This window comes from Hippocampus zosterae, chromosome 12 (genome assembly GCF_025434085.1).
Source record: "Hippocampus zosterae strain Florida chromosome 12, ASM2543408v3, whole genome shotgun sequence".
NCBI lineage: Eukaryota > Metazoa > Chordata > Actinopteri > Syngnathiformes > Syngnathidae > Hippocampus > Hippocampus zosterae.
Window position 1 is genome coordinate 15,369,637 of NC_067462.1, and position 24,262 is coordinate 15,393,898.

General features: G+C 42.9%; 2 protein-coding genes across 4 annotated transcripts in view; one reads left to right on the forward strand and one right to left on the reverse strand.

The window, feature by feature from the left end:
• rab5b (RAB5B, member RAS oncogene family) overlaps positions 1-24,262 on the forward strand; it is a 183,880-nt gene that overhangs the window by 78,821 nt on the left and 80,797 nt on the right. The window lies entirely within an intron of this gene.
• satb2 (SATB homeobox 2) overlaps positions 1-24,262 on the reverse strand; it is a 42,364-nt gene that overhangs the window by 10,025 nt on the left and 8,077 nt on the right. For 2 of the 3 annotated variants that reach the window (XM_052081746.1, XM_052081745.1), the window contains exons 2-11: positions 22,090-22,305; positions 14,557-14,742; positions 7,827-7,953; positions 6,734-6,857; positions 6,173-6,275; positions 5,024-5,074; positions 4,359-4,951; positions 2,449-2,661; positions 2,268-2,354; positions 1,224-1,376 (exon numbers count right to left, since the gene is read on the reverse strand). In XM_052081746.1, coding sequence (XP_051937706.1) covers positions 1,224-1,376; positions 2,268-2,354; positions 2,449-2,661; positions 4,359-4,951; positions 5,024-5,074; positions 6,173-6,275; positions 6,734-6,857; positions 7,827-7,953; positions 14,557-14,742; positions 22,090-22,305 — 1,853 coding nt within the window. Of the gene's footprint in view, positions 1-1,223; positions 1,377-2,267; positions 2,355-2,448; positions 2,662-4,358; positions 4,952-5,023; positions 5,075-6,172; positions 6,276-6,733; positions 6,858-7,826; positions 7,954-14,556; positions 14,743-22,089; positions 22,306-23,846; positions 23,893-24,262 lie in introns of all 3 variants that reach the window. The other variant, XM_052081747.1, reaches the window with a different exon arrangement.

Consider the following 24,262-nt stretch of genomic DNA (forward strand, 5'->3'; position numbering starts at 1 on the left):
AGACACAGGTGGCCCAGGTGTAAGGTTAGTAAAAAACGAAATGTCAAAGAATTAAAAAAAAAAATCTGAACAACTTTTGAGGTCATATTGCTCCAAAGTCAAGTTTTTTTCATAATTAAGCTATTCAAATAGTCAAAGTCATAAGATGATGAATCATCAAATGAAGCACAGAAAACTCGACTTAAATCCAGTAAAGTATATGTACTTCGTTCCAAGCCTAACGAGAAAGCAGCTATTCAGTGAGACAAGACAAAAGAGGTGTGCTTAAAAGTGTGCAGGGTGTGCGAGGTAGGTGCACATCCAGAAATGGAGATGGAGAAGATTTAATTATGTCTGCTAGACTGGCTCTGTTTGCGACACCAGCTGTTGTGTTCAAGCCGCCACCTCAGGCAGCGTGCAACGCTAATAGCCTGATCATCTCTTGCTGCTGCTCGCGCTGGCCTGGTGGCCAGCTGAAGCAGATGGGTGCACTGAACTGTAACCCTCCCGCCCCCACCCACCCACCAAGTCCCGCCCCGACCTGGGGGACCTCACTAACCTTGCGCGCACACACGAACACAAGCATGCAAATACCGTATAGAAAGTGCGGATCAGCCCTTCACCGTCTTATGCCTGATCGCAGTTACACACTACTGTCCTACTGGTTGAATAGCTGAATTTCTCATGTGGAAAAAATGGAGTTAGGCCTTAAATCTCATAAGAATCTTGGACATAGAACTGTCCTCATACTATATTATCAGCACTTGTCACTTGACATTGTTGCAGCCAGCAATAAAGGAGTCACCAAGAGTCATATGGATGACGGAGCTGAGATGTTTCTATTTAGCAAGGCTTGACAGTGTACATTTTATTTTGGTATTTTTGTTGACACACATTGACAAGATTCCTAACTCAGGCCATTATTAAGAAACACTTTTTTTTTTTTTTTTTTTTGGCTGAGCATTTGAGATCAGCGCAGGTAGTCAGTGATACGGTTCACTGGCCTGACTTCTGTGCGGGTAATGTGGGTTCAGTTGTTACTCAGCGAAAGTGTGAATGTGAGTGGGAATAGTTGTGTGTCTCTCACTTTGCTAAGTCAATGGGTAGCAACCACATGGTTGTCACTTGTGATTAAACGGCAGTGTTTTATGTATGTGTTATGTTTATACGTTCACCCAAATTTGTGAGTTTCACGAAATATGCTGCCTCGTTTTTTGGAGTGTGGGTGTTTTGCGTTCCCTCACTTGACTCTTGTTGGCAGCCACCTTGGCAAAGAGTGCCTGGGACACCTTGGCTCGCTTCATCTCCTGCTGGATTTCGTCATAAATTCCAGACGTGATGTTGACTAGCGATTCCAGCTTGATTGGTAGGTCAGGCACAGGACCTGTTGGCTTTGGCTGGAAAGAGGACATGTGATGTTTAGGCAGTCAGGTTGAAGGAAATTTTAATTGGTAATACAAACTAGCACCGCCTATTAACAATTGTATCCAATTTCAAACGTGATCTGTACTTGTTTTGTGCACGCAACATAGGTCACAAGTTTGGGGGCGTGTTTTATGGATAATGTGGCAATGTATGTTTTCAGGGCAAAAATGTTACCGCTCTTGCTTCAGTTGGTCAAATCAAAACACTTTTTCCTTTTCTGTCTCCAGCCTCAAGATTTCTTTTGCGCCCGATGTATGTTATATCAAAATGTTGTTTGAAAAGTTGTTTTGATGTATGTTGCTAACTGTACTTGAGATCTAAAATGAACCAAATATGGTATCTCTTTCTTCAATTCTGAAGAAGCGATGAGTGTTTTTCCCGTTTCTATTACCGGTACATGTTAAAAGAACAGCTGGATTGTTTCGCTGATTGATTGTTTTGCTTGGTTTTTTTCCCAAGTAACTTTTATGTATGGAAACATTATTTGGCATGTCAACAGTGAACATATAAAATTCATTGAGCTTTAGCATTTTGTGTTGTGCCGTTGCAGTTGGCTAGCTTCCGAGTGCATCAAGCTCTCAGGTCGCTGGCATTGTTTTGAAGTCCTCTACAAAGACGTGCACAGACGAGGTTAGTTTACATTCCAGATCCTGAGATAATTTGACATAGCCATAATAAATAATAGCCCACACGGCATCCGAGTTAAAAGGTCTTATCGCTGAAAATGCTCTTTTACATCCTTTATGTTTGCAATAAGCTCCTACGATATCTTTGAAGTTGTTGTTCCATTATTCTTGGAATTTGTTTAAAAACCGTAGGCATTCACATTATTTATATGATATGCAAGATTACAGAGAACTCACTGAGTTGGCTATCTTATTCTTGTTCTTCCAAATGGAGGCCCAGGTATCAGGTGTTATCTGCTCATCCAAGCTCCTCTCCCACACTTTCTAAGCATAGACACAGGACAAACAGCAGGTAAAAATGGAGTGTGTGCGGCACCATAAAATCCTTATTCGACCCATGAGCCAATGCGTTTTGTACCTGTGAGAGGCGTGGAGCGCCGGGGTTGGATGAGTTGGAGGCAGGAAGGCCCACTGTGGGGTTCATGGTGCGCTCCCGCTCCTCTTGGTAGATGCGGTCGCGCTCGCCCTCGGGCAGGTTGAGGAAGTTCTGCATGGCCTTCAGGTTAACCAGCAGCGACTGCGAGGCCGTGCGAGGGTCCTCCTCCTTCCTCAGGATCTCTGACAGCAGACCCTGAGTTGACGAGAGCGATTTTGTTACTGCGGTGTAGCTGTACAACCCAATTGCAATGAAATTGGGACGTTGTGTTAAACATAAATAAAAACTGAATACAATGATTTGTAAATCGTGTTTAGTCTATATTTAATTGAATACACTACAAAGTCAAGATGTTTAATGTTTAAACTGGTAAATTATGTTTTTAGCAAATAATCATTAACTTTGAATTTTATAGCTGCAACACGTTCCAAACAAGATGCGACAGGTGGCAAAACAGAAAGTTAAGGGAATGCTCATCAAACACCAGTTTGGAACATCCCACAGGTGAATGGGCAAACTGGGAACAGGTCGAGGCCATGATTGTTGAAGACAGACTTAGTCACTCAGTCAATGGGGACTTCCTTGGAATAAGACCTAAAAATGTCCAATGCTTGGGGTGTCTTTAAACTTAAAACAAATAAACATTTATGTAATGACTGTCAAGCGGAGCTGGTGTAGCTTGGAGACGGGAAGACGGGATTGTGCACGTGTGACGAGCTGGGGCAAAATCCTAGGGAACATTTTGTTCTTGTTCTTTTCATTGGCTAATGGAGTAATCCTGCCATTGCGGGTTAGAACGCACGATAAGCTGTTTGTAGTTTATTTACTGGCGTGTATTCGCTAAGCAAATCGTCACACTAATAATATAACTGCTTCACTCATTGATTTATTAATTTTGCCAGAGCCAGATTTTTGCAAGAAATGAGGACGTTGCAAAAATGCTTGTCTCAAAGAGCTAATCAGAATCTGTCAAAGTCACAGTACGTGCCATCGCTAGGTTACGTGAGCAAATTACATGAGGAATCGATGCATTATTCGATAGGATAATCAATTCGATTCTTTCATCACAACCCCAGTTATGAATTCCCACCAACGCTATACTATACTTAGTCTGTGACTCACGGACCTGTTCGTGGGTGGATTTGTCATACTCTCTTCTTGGCTTCCTCTGGCCCGTGTTTAGCGTTGTCCACATCATGTCACCAAACAGCACAGTCACTATGTGTTACCCTTTAAATATGCTGACTTAAGTTATTGCAAGTTTGAATTTTTATTTAGAGGGCACATCTTTGTTGAACATGTCCACGTGGTCAAACTATTCTTGTTATATAATCAGTTCTTGGGGTAGCATTTTCCCCGGGCATTTTTCATGAGTCTTTTTTTAATTTCTTCAATAATTCTGTTGAGTTGCAGTTCAAAACCAACGCCTGGTTTTCATTGGTTGATTTACATAAAGAAAAAATTTTGTGTGTTCTTGGATGGAATTCTTTGTACTTTGGAAGTACAACTCACACCTTTTCTTTCGTAAGTTATATGACTTATACATTATTGCATTGATCTAGTGGGGTGTGCTATAAAGTGTTTGGCGTCGCCTTGAATGCATCAGGTGCTTGTTGTCGTGTACCTGTGTTGAAAAAAAGAGGTCTAATGAGCTGGCAAGGTACCCCCGCCATGCTTCTGGTACTGCTACTGAAAATACCTCCAAGGTGGGTAGCCGCCAATGAGGCCAACCCTGCGTAAAGAATTTCGCTTTTATGACTAGATTGGGTCTTGATGAAAGACAGCTTTTATTCCTTCTCACACATTGTGCTCTTTGGTCTGATCAGAATCATCGAGAAGATTCCCTTTCACAACCTTCCCCTAACTTGCCTTTGCATTTCCTGTTTCCTTACCTGCGTGCGATTGAAGGCCACCCGGGCGAAAACAGCCTGGGAGACACTGGCTCTTTTCAGCTCATCACGGACCTGCTGGTAGATTTCAGAGGAAACCTCAGAGGCCGAGGGGTTGTTTCCCGGATGGTCACCGCCGACTTTGGAGGAACCCCGCGGGATGGGCGGATGGTTGAGGAATTGCTGGTTGATGGCTTGTGGGTGCTGGTGGGCCAGCAGCCGGCTGACGGCTATCTGTTGGTTGATGAGGTGGGCCATGGCGAGCTGCTGGCGCACCAGCTGTGGGGAGAGTTGAGGCGAGAGCAGCCCACCTGGGCCCAGCAGGGGCTGGAGTCCGCCGGGCGGGTGGGGTGGTGGCGGTGCGGGCACCTGGCCAGTGTGGAGGGGGGGGCTGTGGTGGAGGGGGCCGTGGGGTGAGGGCTGTTGCTGGGGGAGGGGAGGCTGCTGGGATGGCTGCGATGGTGCCTGCGGATCTCCGGATCCTGCCTTCAGCAGAGGGCCACCGCCGCCCAAGTGACCGAGCTGCGCCAGGCTCGCCAAGTGAGGAGGTGGTCTTTGGCCCAGCATGCAGAAGTCAGCCATGTTGTCTCGCTCGACTACAGAGCAGACCAGATTGTCAGTTGTATCTCCAAACATTTCCTTTGTTGTCAAAAAAGAAGACTGATTACTTTTGATGTCCGCAAGATCTCGCCCAGACCACATCTTCTCCAAATAATCCACTGCTCAAAGCAAACAAAACGAGAAGCAAATTAAGGGTTAATCATGGATGCATGATATTTCCAGTACAGTACGCGCTAAAGTAAACCAACCTACAGGAATACCTACCATTCAGAAGTAAACTTAAAATCTAATTGAAAATACCTGTATCCAATATTTGTCCCTTTCTATTTCTATCGGCATTATTTTTGCCTTTTATATATATATATATATATATATATATATATATATATATATATATATATATATATATATATATATATATATATATATATATATATATATATATATATATATATTCATTCATCATTCATTCATCTTCCGTACCGCTTGATCCTCACTTGGGTCGCGGGGGGTGCTGGAGCCTATCCCAGCTGTCTCCGGGCAGTAGGCGGGGGACACCCTGAATCGGTTGCCAGCCGATCGCAGGGCACACAGAGACTAACAACCATCCACGCTCACATTCACACCTAGGGACAATTTAGAGTGTTCAATCAGCCTGCCATGCATGTTTTTGGAATGTGGGAGGAAACCGGAGTACCCGGAGAAAACCCACGCAGGCCCGGGGAGAACATGCAAACTCCACACAGGGAGGCCGGAGCTGGTATATATATATATATATATATATATATACATACATACATATTACCACTAATAAGTAATTACTGGTATCACTGAAAACGACTTTATAAGTTATTCATATATGCTTAAGGCTTTGTTAAGTGTTCAGAAAGATAAATTGTCTATTTGTGAACACAGATCAATAGAGCCATTATTGTATAATGATCATTTGTACTGTGATATTTGAGGGTATCGCTATATAATTCTGTATTGCCACAGCACTGTGATATACACACGTGAATGCATACTTCTTCTTACACTTCAACGTCAGCTATAAAAAAAATAGTCACTTAAAACAAATTATAGATGTCAAGAAGTTTAAAAAGCCTGGAAGGGATTAATTCTATTTACATAAGGTCTTGCAGGAAAAACATTAAATTGACCAAAATTTGAAGGTCAAACGGATTATTTTCCAGTTGTGAGGTTCCACTGAATTTATTGCCATGGAGGGAAAGCCCCATTGCGGCTATCGAGCGTACCTTTGATTTTCTTGTACTTCTTGTACCAGCGACCAAACTCTTGGCATTTCGCAGTGGAGACGTTGGCATAGTAGGAGCTATTCACGATTGACGAGATCATACTCTGAAAGACAGAAAAGAAACAAACTAAGATAATTAATAGCCGGCATGAAACCAAATGTTTAGTCACGCCACAAAAAAAAAAAGTTATAATACATGAGACACACACAATTGAAACAGACAGTAATCATGACTGCAAGTCACCCGTAGAAACTCGAGTTCGTAGAGAGCAGTGACAAAATGTCCAACACGCACGCACGCACACACACACACACACACATGCTTGCAATTGATCCGCTTGCTGCCATCAACGCCCGCACCAGAGCTCCGTTTAAGCCTGTAAATCTCCCACAGCAGCCATTATGATGCAGCAAGAGCGCTGAACATGCAGCTGGTCAGTTAAAGTTACACGCCAAAGTTTGATTAAAATGTAGTAATAGTTATTAATCATTTTTATGATCTGGCTTTCTAATTGTGTGTGTTGTTAAGACGGACAACTTGTTTTGTTGGTTCTTTTCCAACCTGCGACAGAGGACACTCTTTGGCCAGAGTGCTTTGGTTCATTTCCTTGAGGAGCTCCTTGAGCGCGTTCCGGACAGTCGCGTGGTTCCATTGCTCACAAGGAAGGTCTTCAAGCTTCGAAAAACTACATCAAAAATAACAGAGAGATGTGGTGAAAATATTTAAAGTCTTTGCTTAAATAGAAGTCCAGATACATGTGTAAAAAGTACTAAAGTACTGATTCAAATCCTCCACTCCGAAATCTGTCATCATGGATGCTCAGTCAATCAACCTCTCAACCGCACTTTATGTTGCGTTATCCGTGGAGGTTGAAATAAGTTTATTTTGATAATGAAGTATATTACATACGTTTTCATATGTAGGGAGTGAAAATAAAAACTCCCCAGGACAAATATACCCACAGATACCCGAAGTTTCAATGTGTTGCCGCAAAGATTATAATTGTCACGCAGCGACTACTACTTTCAATGCACAAAAGTTGGAGCTATGGCGTTGGCAGAAAAGGCTTCATTTTCACACAGGCAGTGTCCATCCTCGGTTCTGGTTCTAACACAAATCCCAAAGACCCCCACCCCCCACCCAATTCTGTCGCGGTGGTGGCTACACAGAAAAATCTCTGCTTTTACAGGCAATATAAAATGAGCAGTCACTTTCTTGGTGACACTCTCTCCAAAAGGATGAGCGGCTTGTGTCATGTGACTCCCCTCCATATTATGCCATAAGGATATTTGCCTTGCTCTCAACCCCTCACCTGCGGGGTCTTCGCCGTCGTCTTTTAACCCCAACTAAATTAACCCAGGACCATGCGCCCTGCTCTGCCATCGCTACCTTTACGCGTATCAACATGTCAACAAATCCCGGCTGGTATGTGCCTCGACAATACTAACAAAAATGCCTCTCATCTGTACTTTATCTGGTTTTATCTGTCCATCAGGGCTTTGGCTCCACTCTTTCCCAAGGAATCTGATGCTAGATAAATGCTTGAAGACTTCAATTGAGCTTTGGTAATCAATTCTTAATGTGCAATAAGCTGCAGTGACATCACCACATTACTTCAGAGCTGGAGTGTGACCAAGAGAGGGAAAAGTCTGACCTTTGGACTTGGATACGAAGGGTGACCATGTGGTAGACCTCCATGAGCATGTCGGCCACAGTCGCCTCCGGGGCATCTGTCAGGAAGTGGATGGGCAGAGGGTTCCACCTCCCCACCTTGATAATACCTGGACGAACCAAAGCAGAGGGGAAACCGCATTTTGATTTGGAGCTTAACACGAACCAACAAGCTGCTATAAAAATATGAACAGACATTTGATGACTCGACTCCAAATGCTTTTGGCCAATATTGAACAATATTAGTGATCCGTTCCACTATATATTCGTCTAATACGTGCAAGAATTGTCTGCATGTGGCATTTGGTGCTGCTGATTTGCTTAGCAACAGAGTTGGGCTTAGCAGTGTCCCACAATGGCCGTGTGTCTATGAACGGAGACCCTGTCACACTTCATCAGCACTGCAGTGCCTTACAGAAAAGGCGCCATCCCACTTCAGCTACTGCCGCCAATTTTCGTCGTCCTACCGTCATGTGAAAAAACACATATAATAAACTCACCAATGATGCTTTTATACGTAATAGTCCCTGAGTCATTGAACACAAACCATGAATTCAATCCGACATTAACTTAATTTTATGGCTGCATCTTCATCACGATGACTGTGGTCAGGTTTGAGTTTCAAATGAACGAGTTGTTTCTTGTTTCTCGTGTTGTGACATGATGTCAATATGGAGCTCTTGATTAAAACAACATGCTGAACGTCTGAATTAGGATCATAAGGAAAATCAAGCGCATACATGAGCGGGTACATAAATGTATACACACGCATGCACGCATGCACGCATGCACGCACGCACGCGCACTGGCTGGAGCTGCAAAAAACTAAACAAAGCTAATCACATTACTGTCCTCTAAATGAGATCCAGACCAGTCTGAGAAAAAAAAGTCTGTCTTTCCCAACCCCTTTTGCATGCCTCTCTACTTCTAATTTCTTTGGATTTGTTTCTTAAACTTGGTCCTCTCACTGTGTCATGGTCATAGCATTAGCAATCGAATGACACCCTATATAGCGACCGTACGAGTGAGAATAAGCGGTACATAACATGGATGGATGGATGGATGGATGGATGGACATTGCTCCAGGGATGCCACTAGAATTTTGGGGCCCTGTGGGAAAAAAAAAACTAAAAACTTTTACTTCGGGTCCCTCCACGTCAATTAAAAATAAAGTTTTGGGAAACCCATGGCATTCCCTCTCCCCCCAGTTTCGGTGCTCCTGCACAAGACCATCAAGATAATATCCATTTGGAACCCTTAACTTAATTATGAAGATGTAAATTTCAGATTATCAAACCAATATGAACGTTAATTATGCGCTTTTCTTCCCCTTTTTTGAATTAGCATTTTATTAGCCATCCAATGAAAAACAAACATGTCACTCCCGAAAATGTTTTCTAGCAAAAAAAGATGCTTTCGCAATTTTTAGGAAAGGAAAAAGGAGCAACTTGGACATGAGTTGTTTTGGATAGCAAATATGTTTTGTTTGTGTAAAAAGAACAAGTCATCAAGGCTGTTGTTCACGAGTAAACAACATTATTCTTATTTTGTCATTGTCCAATAAAAATACATTTCACTCCAAATGTTGATTGTCCTCTTAATATATTTTCTAATGGACCACAACAATACTCACACTTTAGGATTGTCAGACAGGACACATTTCTTCCAAAAAAAACCCCAACAACCCCAAAACGATTTAAACAGTGATTTAAACACAAAATAAAACATTGGATCCTCATTGGGGAAACAACACATGTGACCAACCAAACCAATGCTGCAAATATAATCTACACGATATCCCTACGGCGTGACATGCCTACGGAAAACACAGCGGATATAAATGTTGACGTTTCAACAAAACCAAAACCTTCAGCACATCTCTGAATCCATCCGTCTGTATCGCTTTGCGCTGTTGTTGTCGTCTGCACTCAGCGCGCCCGATAATCGGCTGTTGGAATCAAACGCGTGAATAAGCAGACAAACACAAAAACTCACTGTAGACGTGTCCATGCAGCATCTGGCATGCAACAACACACACACTCACATACACACATATACGGCACACGTGCACACTCCCAGTGTGATGGCAAGTACGTTAATAATTGATTCATCATTTCTGGTCAGCAAGGGGGCTGTCTGCTTGTTGTCCACATTTCAAAAGTTGAAATTCTTGTTTCCCGCATTAAACATTCCGAGTGCCATCTGCGTTCCAGCATGGATGCCCAAGTGCGCACTCCCAGTCCCTGTGTCCCAGGGTCCCATGTCATCAGCTTTTTATTGAGGCTGGACATTTTAAAATGCATCATTTTCTGATGCACGTACTTTGGTGAGTCCACTGATGTTTGATTCACTTGGTTCGAATGTTTAAAAGCACGCTGTAACGGCAATAGATCAGTTTCCACTTCATCAGCGCGCTGTGTCACTGATAAAGGTACACAGTACGGTGTAAAAAACTAGGACAGAATCAAATCACTTCATGTGGAACTGTGTCGTGTCGATCTTTGTACGACGACACACTGTTCTTGTGTTCAGCAAATTGTTACAATGTGATGGCTGCTCACTGTAACAATGCTGCCCAGTATTTTAAGATAAGATAAGAAAACCTTTATTAGTCTCACAATGGAGAAATTTCCAATTCACAGCAGCATAGTTATGAAAGGAAGAAGTAGAAGAACAAAATATAGGAGCTGCTGTCAAGACAGCCACTCTCGCGGCGCCATCTTGACGTCAAAATAACAAAATAATACAACACAACACAAAAGACATAGACAGTCGTGCAATATTTTAAACAACCTCCCAAAAAAAGGCACTGTGTAAGAAGTGTTTAGGCGCGTGTACTCAAATACAACACAAGCACTAGAATGGAGTGTATTCACTATGAATGAACCCCGACTACTGACACATTCAAGTGTGTCCCAGATAATGTAGAAAAAAGCAGGAGCCACTTTGAATCAACCCCTCCGCCACCCCCCACCACGAAGGTCCCAAAAAGTTGAACGTCCAGTGTCATGGTGCCGCACGGACCCGTCAGACGTGGCACTGCAACAATGCTGACCACTGTTCACTGTTCACCGACGTCAAGCCCTAAAGTACACGTCTGCGCCCATCCGTGCTATAAAAACCTTCAGACCCTTATAATTGAAATAAACAATATCTCCCACTTAATTACCGGCCTGGGCTAATTAAAGAATGGCCGTGGTCCTCGGCCGGGCCTTTAAATACACCAGTGGGACGCAAGAATGCAGGACACAATTCAAACAGGCAAAAAATAGCCGGGACTCTGTGTAATTTTGGTCGTGGACCGCAGAGGGAAAAATGTATAATTTAAGCCAGAAATTATTCAGTTAACATAAATGGTTGTTTTAAAAAACAAAAAGTATTCATTAGAGAGAAGCCGGAGGGAGGCGCGTCGACTTTGTCTGAGAGGCTGCATGACGACGCACTCTTCCATTCAAAGCGTATGCCGGTGTGTGCGTGTGTGTGTTTTCGAAGGCTTCTTTGCCGAGGTGAAATCAAGTTGACGCGCGTCTCTGTGTGTGCGTGCGTGCGTGCGTGTTGATCTGCAACTGGCTGGGAAAGACTCGCGCTGCACTCACATTGGTTTTGCATTTTGTGTGCGGCGTGTGATGCCCGCAGGAATTAGGGCCAAGTGGGGCAGTGCAGCATCCTATCCAGTAGGTGTCATTTTGATTGAAAACAACAAGGGCAACGACAAACTCGTGGCAGTCTGTAAAAGTAGGGATTCAATTGCAAAAAGAACGTCGCTTAATAATCATCATTGTAATAATACTCGTACATTTGAAATAAATTACATCTCTCCCTGTCCTTTTTCTGCCTTTTTAAGCACTGGAACTCTGTCTGCCAAGCGCGAAAACTGGATGGGAACACGCTACATTTACTCTGTTATGTTTTCCTTCAAACTTTTTAGATCAATTGTACTTGTCAGAGTAGATTCAATGCAACATACTTTTCACTTTTACATGAGTGTTTTTGTTCAGAGGAAAAACAACTCCACTAAATCGAGATATATTCTGCTTGCTACTTTTAGTTATGCTGTACTTATTATTAGTTGCACAGTCTTGGTTGGCCAGAGAGGCGTCAGGGTCAGGCGCTGTCAAATAACGAAATGCACTAAGGAGTGGCACCCAAATTTCGGTGTATTCTATACAATGACAATAAAGGTGATTCTGATTCTGATTCAGATTCAACAATCCAATGCAACCAATAGCACCGTTTGACTCAATTTCACCAATCAAACAAAACCAGGCAGTCACATGACTGCACGCGACGTCTCCACAGCACCACACAGAGGCAAGGTTTTCAGAGTGACTAATTTAGGTTACATGGCAGAAATGACAAAGGAAACAATGGCGTGCGACTCACAGTCAATCTCACATCCAGGGCCTCACATTAATCCATTTACCCGACAGACGATGAAAAAAAAAGGTATGTCATGCACTGTGATCTGCATCTGCCTAAAATTTTCCATATTTCAGCCTACAAGAACGCAACTTGAGAAAACACCTTGTGGATTTCTTTGCAAACTCTGCCTGGTGAGTCTATTGTGCCGCTTCATGATTGGAGACAAAGAAACTCAGTTTGCATCAATTTATGTTCTTTCATAAAGATTAAATGTATTATTGTTTTAGTTGAATGTGATATCGTTGGCATTGGCAGAGCTTGACTTTTAACCTTGGGGTGAGGGGGCTGTGGGGGCGTGGCATGGCCATGCACATCTCAGGTAGTCAGCAAAACAAAAACACAAAACTCACAGTTTCGCACGCACGCAGAAAACACTGACAAACATCCAGTATGTGTTGCTAACAGAGATCGGAGAAAAATGTGGAAAAAAAATTCTCGGAAAAAATCTGAAAATATCCAAAAATCAATTTTCTGGCCTGGTACCTGGGGGTTCAAGCATATTTTAAAAATGGGGTGAGGGGAGTGTTTCGGTCTTGACTTGTAAGAAGCATCCAGTGCATGTTTGTGTTCACTAGGCTTCACCAGGTGAGCTGCAGGCCTGATAAGAAGTGCCAGCCTTGAGGCCGTAAAAGAGGATTTAGCTGCACCACTGTGTTTACAAGTCAGGAAGAAAACGACAAACTCGATCACATTCGAAGCAGCATGTGCATGTGTATTTATGCGTCTGCTAAATTGAACAGGACTAGCGGCCGATGACACATGCAAACATTTTGGTTAAGATTTCTAACAGATGTAAAGTGTCTTGCGAATGGCTGTGTCATTTTTTTTTCATAAGTGTAATGTTGTGCATGTAGGAGGACGGGTGAGTGTCACTGCCCTTTTGCAGATGACTTCAATATGTGCAACACTTGACAGCTTATCTTTTGTTGTCCTTTATATGCATTCTTTACACATACTTACAGAAAAATACATTGTTATTCAACATTTTGTTCTTGACTCTTGAGTGTCTTGTGTTTGCGAAACATATTAATGCCTCTGGAACTTTGACTGGTACAATGTTACAGCACAGTGACTGGTGACTTGAACAATAGTGCCTAATTGCTGTTTAGAGGACAGTGTGTGGTGTAAGACAGCGGTAAAAATGCAATCTGTCTTAAACAAACGAGCAGTATGATATCTGCCTGCCGGAAACTCACTACCAAATCAGTGTCTGCCTTAAACGCGATATAAATGTTCAGTATTGTCTGTCTAGACACACTGACACGATGGAAGCACATAAACAGTATGGATCAGCTCTCTTTAATGGTACACGTGTCCGTACAGTGACAGCAAAAACACTGTACTTTATACTCACTGAAACAATAAAGTACAGTGTCTTAGTAAAACATTGGAGAGCAGTGGATTTTTCTCAGCTGTTATCACCCTGTGATAGCATCTTCCTGTTGTTGCAAAGTCACGAACGATTTTAGAGACCTTAATAATATTTTTTTCCATCCATCCATGATCTGAAACGCTTTATCTTCGCGAGGGTCACAGGGGTGCTAGAGCCTATTCCAATTGTCTCCGGGCAGTAGGCGGGGTACACCCTAAACTGGTTGCCAGCCCATCACAGGGAATGCATTTTTTAAAAATTAAAATAGCCTCTGAAATTACATTTACACAATGTTACATTTTAAAAAAGTTTCTAATATACCGCCAAAAGCACATCGCTAGCTATGACGTCCGTTAGCCAAAAGATTAGCTGCATTGTATTTTTGTGCAGACAAGCTAGTGACGAGAACACAAGTGAGTAACGTTTTCTCACGGTTATTTATGCTAATTATATGTTCTATGTGGGAATTTGGTACATCTTAGTGCTGTGTGGAAAAAAATCTGAATACAAATACATGTTATTTTTTAATAACTGTCTGCAACCCACCTAACATGGGTCCTCGGCCCAATTTTGGGTGCTCACTGTTACAGTACAGTTTCTACTGTAACAAGAAGACCTTATATACTCACTGCAAATGTACAGTGTTTGTAAGGCTCTTTTCATCCAAACATTGACACTCATCTGCTTCTGTGTGGTGCATTTCAGCCAAAACACTTACGGTAATTGATACCAACGCGCAATGGCAAAGCAAAGAGATTGAAGACATTTCAAGGACAAGTGTTGATTTTAGCACCAAAAAAATGGTTTGATGCACTCAGTGATTGATTTGACAACCACTTCCAACTGCTGCTCATCCACACTTCATTCACAATTCCCTTTAAATACTGGAAAAGTAATGGAACAGGTACATGACACTGACCGTGGGCTTGTGCGGCCGAGCTGTGCGAGTAGCCGAGGGCCAGCAGTGCCGTCTCCACCAGCTGGGAGAAGAGAATGTCCTTCTGCACTAGAACAAACTCTGCGTGCTCCTCCCTTCCGTCGCATCCGTCTGCCTGGTTCCCACTGTCCACCTGCTCCACCACACAGAAGACAGGAATCATCAGACCTAGCGGAGGAAGAAGAAAAAAACTCATATTAGATTTGAGACCATTTTGTCTGTTATTCTGAGAGAAGTTGCGAAGATGAAATACAGTTGTAACAGCTATAGCTCACACACACACACACACACACACACACACACACACACACACACTGTCCTCACAAGGGTCATGGGGGTTGCCGGCCAGTGGGTGGGGGACACCCTGAACTGGTTGCCAGCCAATCGCAGGGCACACAGAGATGAACAACCTCACACCTAGGGACAATTTAGAGTGTTGAATCAGCCTGCCATGCATGTTTTTGGAATGTGGGAGGAAATCGGAGTACCCGGAGAAAACTCACGCAGGCCCCGGGAGAACTTGCAAACTGCACATAGGAAGGCCGGAGCCAGAATCGAACCCACGACCTCTGCACTGTGAGGCCCATGCGCTAACCACTGGATCACCAGGTCACCGGTTTGAGTACACTTTCAAATTCAAATCATGATTCTTCATTTTGCACACATCATATACAGTATAGCAAAATAAATATCCAGTGTCTATACACGCGCGGCACATTGGTACAGTGGTTAGCGCGTCGACCTCACAGTGCAGAGGTACCAGGTTCAATTCCAGCTCCGGCCTCCCTGTGTGCGGTAGGCATGTTCGTGCCTGTGTGGCTTTTCTCTGGGTACTCTGGTTTCCTTCCATATTCCAAAAACATGCGTGGCAGGTTAATGGAACACTCGAAATCGTCCGAGTTTGAGTGTGATTTTTGTGCGATGGTTGTTCATCTCTGTGTGCCCTGCGATTGGCCAACACCCGGTTCAGGGTGTCCCCCGTCTACTGCCCGAAGACAGCTGGGATAGGCTAAAGTGGATTAGAAAATGGATGGATGAATGTCTAAGCAATAGGACCACATTCTGAAGTGGTGTGAATTAGTTCTCGCAGAAGATTGGAATTTACTGGGATTTGCAATTTGAAAATAAAACACATATGGGGCAAAATTGCTGATTTTGGGTTGTGTTTTAATGTATTTTTTTTCTTTTTGACTGCAGTTGGAATGAAGCCTCAAACCTTATGCTGTTCGGTTCATTGGTGTGGTATGGGACGGATCAGCAAACTTTAAAAGGCTTGTATTTTGACAGTGGGGAATGTACTGTAGGCAGATTGGGGACTCAAGCCATAATAGCTAGTCAGGGTGCAATTTTCCGGTTTGGGAAAACAAACACAAGTATGTCAAGTGGCAAGCAAAGGTGCATCCTCTCTTGGCCCTTCGAAGGCTGGCATTGTGTCTCGTTCCGCCCTCCAAAAAGCTCCCATTGCAGCCAGCACTCACGTAATAGAAATGTGCACCGTTTGGAGCCACTTTGAACGGAAACATAATAAAATAGGAAGCAAAACTGAACAGGTTTGCCAGAGAAGGAACTTGTTCATCTCTGCTTCCATAAATGTCTTTCAGAACGTCCACCTTGATTAGCTATTTTTATTTTTTTTTTAAATATATGACGGTCTATTGTTGTGGAGCCACCTGTCAGCTGGCTCGTGATGAAAGCTGTGTGTGTGGGCCTGATGGGCTTCAGAGCTTTAGGCAGCGTCCCAGCACTAATAATGCACTGTACCATTTTCCCCCCAGTCTACCCCATTCACCCATTTCACTTCAGCTCCATCCAGCTTATTGTTTTAATCAGCCAATTCCAATATTTCAATTTCCTCCTCATTAATCACTCCACTCGCGGGCCCTCCAGGCGCTCATGGAGTGAATTACACACCGGAGCACCGTGCCAATTGGAGTAAGTGAATTTTTCCCCAACAGGGAAATATAACTGTCAACACTCTCTCTCTCTCTCTCTCTCTCTCTCTCTCACTCTCTCTTGGATGTTGTCATGCTAGGCCTCACTCGCCACTGGATGCTCTGGTTTGGATGATGCGACGTGGCCTCAAACCTCTAATCCCTCTAATATGTATGACGAGGGTTTAAAATAAGATGTGTGTGTGTGTGTGTGTGTGTGTGTGTGTGTGTGTGTGTGTGTGTGTGTGTGTGTGTGTCTTTGCTGTGGCTGCGTGGTTTTGGCCAAGACACATCGTGTTTCCTGTCTTCAAGGAAAATGCTGTCATTATTCCTGCATCGGGAAACCCCTTCCTCCTTCCTTCCTCTTTCATCGTCACCTTTTTCCTCTTCCTCACCATCCAATCTCAGCTCTTCCTTGCTTTGATAACCTCTTAAACTCGTGCTGAAAACCGCTTCATCGCCGCAAAACCACTCAATTTTATGTTTGGCATTCCAGCAAAAGAACCCCAGGAATGTTATATGATAAATATTGGTGAGGAGTGCCCAAATGTATAAATGCCCTTCTAATTTTAGCATGAGTCAAAGGGAAAAGGGACTCTGGGATTAAACTTGGGGTAAACATATGGCAGCAGCGTTCGTGCACATGTGCATAAATAAGAATAACTCTGGATACCGGATCGATCAACCACAGTAGTCTGCGTAAATCTTGTTTATATGATGCACTCATTTTTATTTGCTGAGCCCCTTCCCCCTCGCCTGCTAGTGATAAAGAGACACAGCCTCTCTGCCTTCTTAACAGAGGAGCTCAAAGAGTTCAAAGGTCAAATACAAGTCGCATTACAGTGGAACCTCGAAGGTCAAAAAATGAGATTTCAAGAAAACCCTAATCTCAAAGAAAATAATCGAAATAGATACGATCCGTCATATCACCTTTGTTGTCTGAGGTACTTTTTGCATGATGGAAATTGTAATTCTGAAGTTGTATGACTTATTCTTGAAAATTTTGAATTTATTTTTATTTTTTTTACTTTTCCAGGGAAGTTGGGTGGGTGCAAACCTCCGAATTTCACAGAAAAAACATACAGTAGAGATTTATCAGCATCTTTTTTAGAATTTTGTGGGGTGTTAAAAAAAATAAATAATTGAATGAATTTTAATGGGCAGAAATTATACCCTTGCTTTTGGTCCGGTCCAGTCTCCATTGGCCATAATTTTAGTTTTGTGTGTAATTTTAGTTAGTGTGTAGTTTTGAGTTGTAATTTCACCATTCACCGCTAGATGACATACCTAGCTTAGTTGTGCTTGCACTGGGTCATATTTAAGTCGGCATAATATTTATGCGTAGATTTGGAATGACATGCAGGACAAATGTATAGTACGCCAATGACAAAATTCAGACTATTGAATTTTGTAAAAAAAATTAACTAAAATGAGTTGTTGCACTTCATTTTGGTTGCTGTTCAGCAGTTTTGTGCTGTCCTTGAATTTTTGCACCAGAAAGCCAGGTGCGCTCGATAAAAATCACAGTTTGTGGTTATTTTGTTGTTTGCTTCAAAGCCTTTGCTATTGAATAGTTGGTCTTTCATACATGTAGGGAGAATTGCATTCTGAAAAATGAAACATTTTCAGAGCATGTATTTCGGACATATGCCTGTATTTTGCTCACGTTGAAAACAGCATTTTTTTTGTAGATCTTGTTCGGAAGTGTATGATCTCAGCGGCCCCCCGGTAGTTCCGAAATTGTGGCCCCCTTCATCATTTAAGTCGCCCATGCTCGAAGGTGGTACTTATTTTTTTGCATGATGGAAGTTACAAAATCAATTTCCCGAAATCGTATGTAGATCCCAATTTGGGAGTGAACGCTGGCGAATTTTGGACGCCGCTACTCCCCGTGATTTTTTGATTTTTAAGTCCATTTCATGTCAATTTTTTTATCTTTTATAGCCGACATATTTTATGTCGACCTGCTTTTATGGTCACCGAGTGAACAATGATCAATCCACACTCGATCGGCCGAACTGTCATTACCTGTCATCGAGTATTGAGTTGTCGTTGAGTTGCGGCTAGCGGCTAGCTTACCCACTAACTGTTGCCGCTTCCCGACTTCATTACTCCGGTCCGGCTATGTCAATCAGCTGTGAGTGGCTTGCTTTCTTCTGGTTCGCTCTGTGTGTTTTCCACCACTCATTGGAAGCGCTTCACCAATATGCAGCCACTGAGCTCAAACTCAACTTTAATCAACACGGTCCACCACCGCCTGCTCTGCTCCAACACCCGGACATCCTTTACGTGCCCCGGCGAAGGTGCACTCACCGGGGCTCACGCCGAAACTATCGATACGACAACTCCAGCTCCATCAGGTCGTTCTGGTCCACCGCTCGCCGCCCACGGAAGAACACCGGACGCCGTGCGGATGCCTCTGTGTTGACACGCGTCCCGAGGTCGGATAGCATCGCGGTCGCTCGCAGCTGCACTCCTGTCAACGTTGGCCTACTGAACATCCGCTCCCTTACGAGCAAGGGCCAGTTCGTCCACGACCTCCTGACAGACCGTGAGTTTGACATTCTGTGTCTGACTGAGACCTGGCAGCAGCCAGATGATTATGGTACTCTTAATGAAGCTACTCCACCGGGCTTTGTTTATCACGCTGTGCCGCGCACGACTGGGAGGGGAGGCGGCCTCGCGATGATTCTGCGCGAGGATTGGAAATTTGCACCTGTAAATGTGCCTGCTTTTTTATCTTTTGAAGCGACTGTTATACAGCTCTCTGGATCAACTCCCACACTGATTGCCACTATTTACCGTCCACCAAAACCAAACAAGAATTTTATCACTGACATTACTACACTCCTCACTCATCTGTATACACTATCACCAAATGTGATTCTCTTAGGAGATTTTAATATACACATGGACAATATCAATGACTCACTTACCAAAGACTTTACCTCCTGTCTGGACAGTTTTGGTTTTCAACAGTATGTCAACTTTCCCACACACAGTAAAGGACATATTCTGGACTTGATCTGCTGTATTGGATTATCACCAACAAACTGTAAAACCGATCTCCTCCCATACACAGATCATCTATTGCTTTCATTCAATGTTAACCTGTCATTTTTCAAATCCAACCCACAACGCATTATACATTTCCGTAAAATCAAGGACATTAACCCGGACAATTTAGAATCACTTATCAACAACCTCCCCAGTACTGATTGTCTTTCTACAACAGATGAGTTTTTGACACACTACAATACAAATCTCCATAACATTCTCAATATCCTGGCCCCACTCAAAACCCGAACTGTCTCCTTCAACCAAACAGCACCCTGGTTTACCCCTACCCTCAGACAACTTAAATCAAAAGGCCGTCAACTTGAAAGATTATATAGAAAAACTGGACTCGCCATTCATAAAGAAATGTACACTACCCACTTTCTCCATTACAAGGACTCAATATCCAAAGCCAAATCAATCTTCTACTCTGGATTAATCAGTTCCAATGAAGGCAACCCCAGATCACTCTTTTCACTCATTTCTAAACTCACTAAACCTGCTGACACTCTTCCCTCACATCTCTATTCCACTGATTTTTGTAATACTCTGGCCTCATTTTTTACATCCAAAATCCAACTTATCCACCAGCAACTCACCCCTTCAGCTGCTCCTAACCCTCCTTCTCCATTCTCCCCGGTTCCTACCCACCTATTCTCTGCATTCACATCCCCATCTGTCCACCAAATCTCCATCTTAATCCAGAAGTCCAAATCCTCTACTTGTCAGCTTGACCCTCTCCCTACTGTTTTAGTCAAAGCTTCTATCCCGGCCCTCTCCCCTCTCATCACTAACATTATTCAAACTTCCCTCTCTACTGGCATTGTACCATCTCATCTCAAAACTGCTGCTGTCACTCCCATACTGAAGAAACCTGGCTCTGATCCCTGCGACTTGAACAACTTTCGTCCCATATCAAACCTTCCGTTCATCTCCAAACTTCTAGAGAAAACAGTAGCTGCTCAACTTCACACCCATCTTTCCTCCAATAAGCTATACGAACAATTTCAATCTGGCTTCCGTCCCCTCCATAGTACTGAAACTGCCCTCCTCAAAATATGCAATGACCTTCTTCTCTCTGCTGACTCCGGTTCACTCGCCATCCTCCTCCTGCTTGACCTCAGTGCAGCCTTTGACACCATCTCTCACTCCATCCTCCTCGACAGACTCTCCTCCATTGGCATCACCAGCATCCCCCTCTCCTGGTTCCGCTCCTATCTTTCTGACCGCACCCAGTTTATCCAGCTCAAACGTTTTAGATCTCACCCCTTTCCCCTCACTTCAGGTGTTCCTCAGGGTTCTGTCCTTGGCCCATTGCTATTTCTAATCTATCTTCTTCCCGTGGGTAATATCTTCAGGAAACATCACATTCATTTTCATTGCTACGCGGATGACACCCAGCTCTACATCTCTACCAAACCTAATACCGTACTTCCACCATCCTCCCTAACCAACTGCCTGCAGGAATTAAAATCTTGGTTCACCTCAAATTTCCTCAAACTGAATAGCAATAAAACTGAATTCCTCCTTATAGGCACTAAATCCAATCTAAACAAAATAAACAACTTCTCCATTCCCTTCGAAAGCTCTTCCATCTCCCCCTCCCCTCAGGTCAAGAGTCTGGGTGTCATCCTTGATAGCACCCTCTCCTTCACCTCACATATCAACCACATCACTCGTTCTGCATATTATCATCTTCGAAACATCCACCGGCTCCGCTCTTCTCTCACTCCTCAGTCCACTGCTATACTTGTACACACCCTCGTCACCTCGCGACTCGATTACTGTAATTCCCTTCTGTTTGGTCTCCCTCAAAAAACCCTCCATAAGCTTCAGCTGGTCCAAAATTCAGCCGCCCGCATTATCACACTCACGCCATACATAAACCATATTACACCTGTCCTCCAACATCTCCACTGGCTTCCCATTTTACACCGCATTCAATATAAAATCCTGCTACTCACATTCAAATCCATTCATGACCTAGCCCCTCCATACCTATCTGACCTCATCCATATTCCTACGCCTGTCCGCTCTCTTCGTTCCTCCTCCTCTGTCCTCCTCTCTGTCCCCCCTGCTCGCCTCGTCACCATGGGAAATAGAGCCTTCAGTCGCTCTGCTCCCCAGCTATGGAACTCACTCCCCGCTGACCTTCGTAATACAGCCTCATTAACACATTTCAAATCCCGCCTCAAAACACATCTGTTTCGACAAGCCTATTCACTCAGACCATAAAGCCATTGTTTTATTTATTTATTTTGTTGTATTTTTTCTTATCTTATTTGATGTAGTTTTTTAACATTGTACTCGTGATTTTAACTGCTTGTTGTAAGGTGTCCTTGAGTTTCTAGAAAGGCGCCCACAAATAAAATGTATTATTATTATTATTATAATTTGTAAGACCTCGTTCAAGTCCAATGTTACTGCGGCTTTTTGTGCAGAAGGCGGAATGGCGGAATTTACATAAAATGATATCAGTCACCAATGAATGACAGAATTGGAATTCTAGACCTATAACATCACTTACCTCCAAGGGGTCTGAGTGCCGCCCCATTTTGCCGTAGGCGGGGCCCTGTGGGGCTGCCGTTGAGTTCCATGCGGCCCTTCTTGCCCGGTGGGGGCGGGCTGCCGATGTCCGGGCTGCCCCCTCTGCGCTCAGGACTGTCCTGCGTGACGGGACTTTCCCCTCCTCTCTCCATCCTCTTCCAGACCCCCAGTGGAGCTCCAGTCAGAGAGAAAGAGGCTAAGGGCAAATACAAAGTGGCATCATGTAATGTTGCAATGCATCATTTTCACACCAACACAAGCAACGAATTACACTATTATGACCGATCTTCAAGTACTTAATGACATAATTTCAAATAATACATACTTTGTAATGTTCCGTGTCAGTCCACTTAAACATTATAAAACATTTTCTATACAACATTCTGGGATAACTGTGTGTGTGTGTGTGTGTGTGTGTGTGTGTGTGTGCGTGTGTGTGTGTGTGTGTGTGTGTGTTTGCACGCGCGCATGTATGCGGGTACGAGGTAAAAGTTCTTGCACTAAATTCAATGATATACTAGAGTTGTTTTTTTTACTTAGCCTATACAAATTTAGAGAGAAAATAGTAATTGCAGATGTAAGATTCATCTATCTCAAGATGTGTCGCTGTGTTTTCATATGTGACGATTTTTGCACTTGTTTTGTAAAACGTTTTCGTCAGTTCTATTCATGTTGTTGTTATTGATATCATTAGCAAAATATTGCAATACTACATAAAATATATTGATAAACAAGCATCAAATATGTATAAATTTGATGGCTTTCTGAGAAATGTTGTATATCTAAATGACCATTGGAAATATGCTTCAATTTTGGAAAACATGTCATGACCATACTGTGATCATTTATGTCTTAATCTCAAAACATTTTTTCAGTTTTCTTCCAAACATATGAACAATTGTAGGCATGTCCGATTGAATAAATTACTTTGAGTCAAATTGTATATTTCCTCATCATTTTTAGGTCACTGAAAAATTACTACGAACTTAGTCAAAAGTGACAGTTTTTCTTAACTTGGTTTTATCACCATTCAAACTTTGTGCCATGATCTAGTTATCTGATTGGCTACAATATTCTTACAGTTAGGAGCTGTATGGCCATCTGCTGCCTTGGCGTGCTTTTTTATTTTTATTTTTTGCTCGACTGCAAATGTGTTTCTGATTCAGATGGATGTTAATTTCAACACCATTTTTTTGAACCCCCATTTATATACACTTCGTTTGTGTGGACATAGTCATAGAAACGTTAAAATTGAGGTTGACACTTAACAGAACAGAGCAATAGAAATAAACAGTCGCATGTGTGTGTGTGTGTGTGTGTGTGTGTGTGTGTGTGTTTGTGTGTGTGTGCGTGTGTGTCTACACGCGTGTGCGTGCACGTGGGTGTGTGTGTCTAATACAGGCTAATGGATTAGAAGCTGTGCCAGGCCCGACACAGCTTGCTTCGGGCCAAATGGACGTCTTTTATTTACACTGGTGGCCCCTGGACAATATCTGCTGGCATGTGTGGCTAAGAAGGGGCGGGCAAGATAAGAAGCCATGAGTGAGCATCGAGAGAGAAAGCACAGGCTAGTATTTGTCTATTAGAGGTATGGAAATGGAGATTTGAGAGGGTGACAACACAGTGGGCGTCTATGCTGAAAGACTTTTTCCATCGATTCGTCAAAGCAAATGAGAATGCATGCTTCTTGTTTGAATTGACTTTCATGAACATTTGATTAGAAAGTGCTCCACTCACACGTTTTAGTCCCTCTCCAGTTTTTCATGCACCAGCTGTCCTAACCCTGCGTGGAAAAACAATTGCCTCAGCCAATTTTACTCAGCCAATTTGTTTAATTAAAAACAAAAGTAATTTATAAATATAGCTATAATACTGTAATATTTATAAATATTCATTTATTTCTTCTGAATAAATGTTGCAAAGATTTAAGGATCCGATTCAACAGTGGGAAAAATTAACCAATTTTTAAATGTTGTGTAAGCTTCTGTCAAAATCCCCGCCAACACAAACTCTATGCTTATGATAATTAGCTGAGCATGTACATTCAATTTTAAATGGCCTTCCTAACCAATGATTATGATCACTGCATTCAATAGCATCTGTCCATTCATCGTCACAATTTTTAAAAATTATTATTAAAGGTGATTGAACTA